A 7,127-nucleotide genomic window follows, 5' to 3' on the forward strand; every position below is an offset into this window, starting at 1 on the left:
CACTCCTTCGCAACAAATAGGTGTCCTTACTGTCTCACCCGACTTGACATAAAATGAGATGCATGCATGATAGATGCACCTGAAGATGTACCTATTACGAAACCCGAGTCGTGCTTTTTTAAATATATTCGTGAATCTTACGAAGTTTACTCTTTTATTTTCCATAGAAGCAGTATTATCCCACCACCTCTGTGCCTACACTGTATACCTTAATTGAGCTACTACACCCATAATTATTCTAGGAAAATATCCTGCCTCATTTGCTCCGACTCATTCCGTTCTCATTTGGAAGGTTTATTCAAGCGATATAAAAATCTTCGTGTTCATTATACATTATGTGGAAATTAATAATTTTTATCGTAATTTGAGGTCGATTATATCTTTTCTAGTGTGCACAATAAATTTCCCTTCCACCAACCATATCTTACTTTGTATTTCACTTAAATCATTCCAAACAATTATCTTAGTTGATAACAACAAGTGAAGAATGAGGTTTACTCTTTATAGCTATAGTATGCTAGATGGTTGTGTGCGGTATGTTTAGTAATATTTCCGTGGAGGTGACTCGAAATAACCAATCATTCGCCATGATAGAGTGAAAAATACCTTAATGTAATAACCAAATCGGTAAGTACGACTGAAGATTTATAATTCCAGTAAATCCTATGATTAGTATATTGCAGCCCTCCGTGTCTCACTTCCTCGAGAAAATGTGCAAATATTTCCCGATAGTATGTTTATATATGTTACTTCGAATTAGTTTTTTGCGATTGTTAAATTTATTTTATACGCTGCCTACCTGTCATTCGCTGTAGCAGATTTATCTAATGAATTTGCTTTTTCTGATGCAATTGACATTCATTAGGCATGGGATGGAAACTCGTAAAATGTCAGCAAATTGTCAACCCATTTGGGAATGCTTTTCTTTGTTTAGAAATCGCAAATCATCATGAAGATGGACATCTGCTACTCGGATCATTCTTACATCATTGGAAGAGGTGGGCTGACGATTCAGCAGGTGATGGAGGAGACAGGTTGCCACATTCATTTCCCGGACTCGAACAGGAGCAACCCGCATGAGAAGAGTAACCAAGTGTCCATTTCAGGCTCTGTGGTTGGAGTGGAGAGGGCACGCCAGCAACTTCGAGTAAGTCACTCCTCTTTCAAGCCACTAACTCGGGACTTGAAGGTGAAGCACATCGAAAGAATCGGATGGGACGCAAATTTACAATTGTCAATTCCTGGTGTTCCTAAATATATCCTAGTTGCTTACAATGATTGAACTTTACTGGAGATAATGAGGTTTTGAGAGCATTACCTATAAAATTTGATACTGTTTGATGGTGAAAAAATCTGTTATTTCTCACAGGTTTTATAGAAACATTCATATCTTCATCACATTCCAGGGATGCGCTTTTCTGTAAATTCTCGAGAATCGGTATTTAGAAAAATATTTGCTTTTTTATGACGCTTAAAGCATAAATATGCTCGAGTTAACTGGTAAATAAATAGTTTTTTTTTCGAGCCAAAAATTAAACACTTTCACATATGCATCGCGTAAATATTTTAAGCTATTACTATATAATATTTAAGAGCAATTTATTTCAGATTTCCAAATTGTTACTTGTTTATGTAAATCTAATTTTTCAGATGTTAGCTCCAGTAAAATTTACCTTCGAGTTGCCCGGTATGAGTCCAGTGCATGAATCATTTCCATCAGTTTCTCAAATAATTGAGATGGTTCAGGAGCGATACAACGTCCACGTCGTTCTAAGAAAAGGACCAAGGCTTTTTTCTGACATAGTTCTAGTCAAAGGATCGGAGGAAGAACTGGTGAAAACGGAGACTGCAACCAGAGTACTGATGCAGCGCCTCTGCCATTCCTCAGATGTAAGTACATGTGTGATTTACTTCTACTGGTTTAAAGAGACTTGTGCGAGAAACATTTTTCTGCCAGTTTTACAAAAACATTTTTAATGATATTCCAATTAAACTCGAAAATTAGCTTTCCGATCTATAATTTCTGGAAATCGCATTTGAAATTCCACATTTTTGTACATCCTCTAATTGAAGTCAAATCACGTTCGTTTCATGAAAACGGCGCTACATTATGTTAAGATGGCTGAGAAACTTATTGCCTTCAATTAAAAAATATATTAACACAACTAAAGGAATATCTTAATGGATGTTGTCTACTACGATGAAAGTTTTTTGTAGTTACCTTGGCAAATAAAAAATGTTTGTATCACGCATTCGCAAACCTACTACCTTAAGTTGTTACTTGGATGTAGGATGGTTCTGGTATTCCGTCTCGTGGTCCAACTCAGTTCACAGGCGATTCAGTTTAAAAGTTCATTGAGGCACGGAGGTACCGTGGACCGTGACCACGGAGGTACCGTGGTAGATCACCATTTGGGAGGCACTCGATATTTGAAAAAAAGAGGAAGTGGGTCATCATGAATTGATATGAGTAAAAGTCTCACCGTGTTGAACTCAAATCAGAGACCATTGGAAAAACATTTCTCGGGGAATGAGAGATCATCTTCAGGGGACACTTCAATCCGTCTCAACCGATCGTATTTTGTCTTATGTTTTGAAGAATTGTTCTTTTAAAACTAACGTTATCATTTTAAAACATTTAAGATAAATTGAGCAGAACTTTGTCAAAATTTTCCTGCATCTTGAAATTTTTTAAATGCACCCGAGAAAATATAAAGTTAGAATATTCAAATTTAAGGTACCGGCAAATGTTGAAAATGATCTAACATTTTATACACCCGGAAAATTATAGAAAATTAAAACATTACACATAGTAAGGCTCACTTGAAATGTGTAATGGACACGACCTGGGTTTCGCAATTAGTTTACATGTCTTACAAGAAACATATATAAGTTTCGAAACAGGCTCGTAACTAGAGGGAGGGGGCTTTGAGGGCTTCTATCCCCCTCCACCGAAATACTTCCCCTTACTACGTCAACTAACCGCGATACATATGCTGAGACGACCACCAGTCTAGGGACATCTATTCTCTGGCACTCGATTATTCGATGTAGTTACGTTTCATAAAGCCTGCAAATAACCAGTAATGAATTTCACTTTCATCACTATGTAAACGAAACTAGCAGATGATGTAATGCAATGTGTGGTTTTCCAATGCGTGTGAATTGACTGCAAAGTATCGTTAGAGGCAACCCGCAGACCACCCAAGCACCCTCGACGCAAATTCTTAGCTACGTGTCGGCTTACTATGATACCTTTTTTATTATGGAAAAAACATAGTAAATCCTGAATTCATTACTAATACCCAGAAAATTTCAAGATGATAGCATAATTTTTAAACGTATGCTCTCATCTTTAGAATTATGACCAGTCGTTAGGGAGTGATGGGCCTTTTTAATTTCACTATGAAGTAAGGGCCTTAATTTTGAAACTTGGAGAGAGTGATTGTGCCTTCATCGATTACCATTGTGTTTAAGGGCATTCTTTTTCGTTTTTAGGGAGAAGTGCCAGTTCAGATGACGATGGAAATCTCACCACAGCATCACTCTACCGTAATGGGTTTCAATAGCTCGAACTTGAAGGAAATCATGATGCAGACCTCAACGGTTATCATTTTTCCTGATGCAATGGATCCCAATCTGCCACCGCTGAAGAAAAGTACTGTTACCATCAGCGGCAGTATACACAATGTGTATCTAGCGAAGCAGAGGCTAGTGGTAAGTCATAAAGGAGATCGGAATAAGTTGCGAAAAGAATCTCTGATCACATCGTCAATAGGTTAAACTATTTGTATGCCCATGCTTCTAATTTGTGGCTGGTAATTATTTGACTAGCTGCAGTCACCCTCAGCGCAGTTAATACACTCGAGTCTTGGAAGTAATCTGAAATAAATTTGTGACACTACACTCTGAGCAAATGGAGAAACGACTTATGATAGTTTTTACGTGGTTTTCTAATTTCCTTGTAGTTCATATTTTTCATTATTGCTTGCGAAAGCTAAGATACAGGTTTTTTTACATTATTCTTAGGGTTGAGAAAATAAATTGATAACTATGTCAATTCCGCACCCTTTATTTGGGACACAATGACTAATTTCTACACTCCCGAGCAGGGTCGATTGGGGTCCCTCCGCTGGGACTCCTTACCGCAAGATTCGGAAAATTTTAGGAAATCGCATGCCCGGAAATTCCTTATGAAGCTATTCTCTCAAGAACAAGATAAAAGTTAATAAGAAATAGCGATTTCGTAGGAAAAAATCCTATGAAAAGTGAGAATTTCACAGCTTATGAAATTTAATTATGTATTTTGGTTCTATTATTTGAATAGTGACCTTTTTCCTTGAAACTGCGCAGAGATCTGAAAGTTCTCTAAAATAACAGTATCGTACAACCCGTTCAAAAATGGATCAGGTTCTATTTTATCTTTATTAAGAGACCTTTACTTTATTTTTATACATTTTTATATAATATTTTTACACTGAGTATGTAGTAAATAAAGCGACTAATGAAAAATTAGAATGTTATAATGGCAAAAAATTTTGGTTCAAGTAATCGGAGTTTTTTTTTAATTACACCTTTCATATACTGCGAAAGAACTGCGACCAAAGCTTTCAGGGCATTACATTTTTTGATGAGGACCCTTGGAAAAAAGCTGCAAAAAACAAAGAAATTCGCGTATAAAACGTTTGTTAGGCCTATTCTAGAATACGGGCGTCAGTTTGGGATCCTCATCTGAATGGGGAGATCAACCAACTAACATAAGTTTGCGATTAGCAGCTAGATTTTTATTGGGAAATTTCAGAAGGAAGGCAAGCGTCACGGAGATGTTGAAAACGCTGGGCTGGAAATCTTTATTCAAGAAGGAAGAAAGCACGCTTGAAGTGTATGTTTAAAGCGTAAAGTGGTAATCCTGCGTGGAAAACCTAACAAAGCGGTTAAAAGGACCAAGTTATCTGGCGAGGAAGGGTCATAATTATAAGCTTAAGCCTCCGAGGCAGCTGTCAAGTAGACTAAAATTTTCCTTCCTAAATCGGGGGATAGAAGATTGGAATGGTTTACCGAAGAAAATTTTTTTGAGTCCTCCCCAACTAACGCCAAGATATTTATGACTAGGTTAAATAAAATTGAATTCTGAGGGCTTTTCCGAACGTTAATTTTTTGAATTTGGTGTTTCATGTTTTTTTTTGTCTTCATATATAATTGTGTAAAAATGGATTTGAAGGGCTACGTAAATGTAGACATGTATTGTTTTTTGCTAATTTGGTGCTATGCGCATGGAGATATGTAGTATGTAAAAATGGATTTTGAGGGCTTTTTCAAAAAAATTTTTGTACTTATTATTTTGTTTTGAATTTTGGTTTTTGTATATTTTTGTGTGTGATGACACCTATCGACCGAGCTGGTACTTAGTATTTTATATTTTTGTCTTTATGTTCTTTCTGATTTCATGTTGCCATTCGAATTTTTGGTCGACTAGTAACAATTTTTGCTATAATAATAATACGCTTCACGATAGACGCGAGCGTTGTGGGGCCCCCTTAGCTCAGGACTAGGGTGTTGCTTATTTTTTTATTTTTTTCTCGGATTTTTTATTTCTACCTCTTAAAATATGCTATGGGTTGCAGAATGGATATGCTAAAAATTTGAGCTCGATAGTTTAACATTTAGAGGACGCTTAAAGAGCATAAATTCAATAACATTTCATTTTCCAGATTTTTTAAACAGCATCACTTTCAGGGGTAATGCACAATTTTACAACCCTTCAGAACCAAAATTCGCCCCATTTTAACGTACTCTCAACATTTTTCCAGGAATACAATACTTTTCCGCGAGCTACAGCTGCGCGTCACACCCCTGACGGCGAGCAGGTCGCTCGCAAGCCGCATTCACGGTCAGCGACCGTCATTGCCTTACGCCCATCGCGCCTTCCCTAACGAAAGTCGACGGAAGAAAGGATTCTTCGAATACTATGTTGACGATTTTCATACCGTGTATTTGCTGTAGTTTTTCCTTTGAAATAACAGCAGCATTTTTCTTCGAACCTAGTATATGATAAAAAAAGAAATTTTCAGCTTGAAAATCCCAAAAAGTATGATAGACTGAGAGCCTTAGATATGAAAACAGCTAGTTACCTGTATTTACCCTTGTCCAATAAATTGAAAATCCTTCAATTATGTTCTCTAATCTCCACTCCCCAACGCAGTCATGAACAATCTCAGCAGTGGCCCGACCACTGGCAATTCCGGTGAGTTTTGGAATCTGCAATGTTCTTTTTCTTTCATTAATCGACCATGAGATTTATAGAACGATTTAATTAAGCAATGCGCAAAATAATATTTAAATTACTTAATTCAACAAATGAGTAAAAATTTCCTTTAGTAGCCAGTAACCCCTGTTACTAAAACATAGTAGCAGCGATAACCTTTGCCGCTCCTCTCGCGCTAATGCCAAAGGACAGTGCAATTTGTTAACTCTGAGTGTTATGAGAATTTTCCTACCTATGTATTTTTTACTTGACGACTCCGTTGGCGTATCATCTATAGAATCCGTTTCAGAAACATCCTCACTGCTTAAGATTAAAATGTCATTTCTTAAAAGAATAATGTATCATTAACAACAATGTCATTGCATGAAAAGGAAATTTAGTTATAGAGATTTAGTTATATAAGGCCTACTTAGTTTCCTGTTTACTCTTTAGACTTGCTGCGATACTCGTCATATCTTTTCTTCTCCACTTAACGCGCCGACTTCTCTGCCCCCTCTCTATATAAAAGTGCTTATAAGATTAAGTATCTCATTATTTGGCAAGGCAAAGGCACATTATGGCTGTCCCGGTAAACCAAGTCCACCCCAACCAGCCAGCTTGCATTATACTATTTCATATTATGTGCATTTTTCTATGATGTGGGCGATTAGTTTTTTTAGTGCTAGCAGAAACTTAAAACTAATAATAGTACAGAGGTTTTTCAAAAAGAATAAAATTTTGAAAGCTATCTACAATTGCTAGCTTAGAATCTTCTGAAGTAGACTTATACTACCGGGGCGTCCCGGTCGCCTCTGTATTTTCAATAACACTTTATCCTCATCATTTTGAATAACTTCTGGAGCATTTACCGCGGCAATATCAA

At 36.8% G+C, this 7,127-nt stretch overlaps 1 protein-coding gene across 1 annotated transcript in view; it reads left to right on the forward strand.

Moving 5' to 3' along the window:
- Positions 1-7,127, forward strand: part of LOC124171502 (protein bicaudal C homolog 1-B-like) — a 38,636-nt gene that overhangs the window by 15,919 nt on the left and 15,590 nt on the right. Inside the window, exons 5-7 of the mRNA XM_046550678.1 lie at positions 935-1,147; positions 1,651-1,890; positions 3,499-3,717. Of these exons, the coding sequence (XP_046406634.1) occupies positions 935-1,147; positions 1,651-1,890; positions 3,499-3,717 (672 nt within the window). The remainder of the gene's footprint in view (positions 1-934; positions 1,148-1,650; positions 1,891-3,498; positions 3,718-7,127) is intronic.

Source organism: Ischnura elegans, chromosome X, assembly GCF_921293095.1.
Source record: "Ischnura elegans chromosome X, ioIscEleg1.1, whole genome shotgun sequence".
Classification (NCBI taxonomy): domain Eukaryota; kingdom Metazoa; phylum Arthropoda; class Insecta; order Odonata; family Coenagrionidae; genus Ischnura; species Ischnura elegans.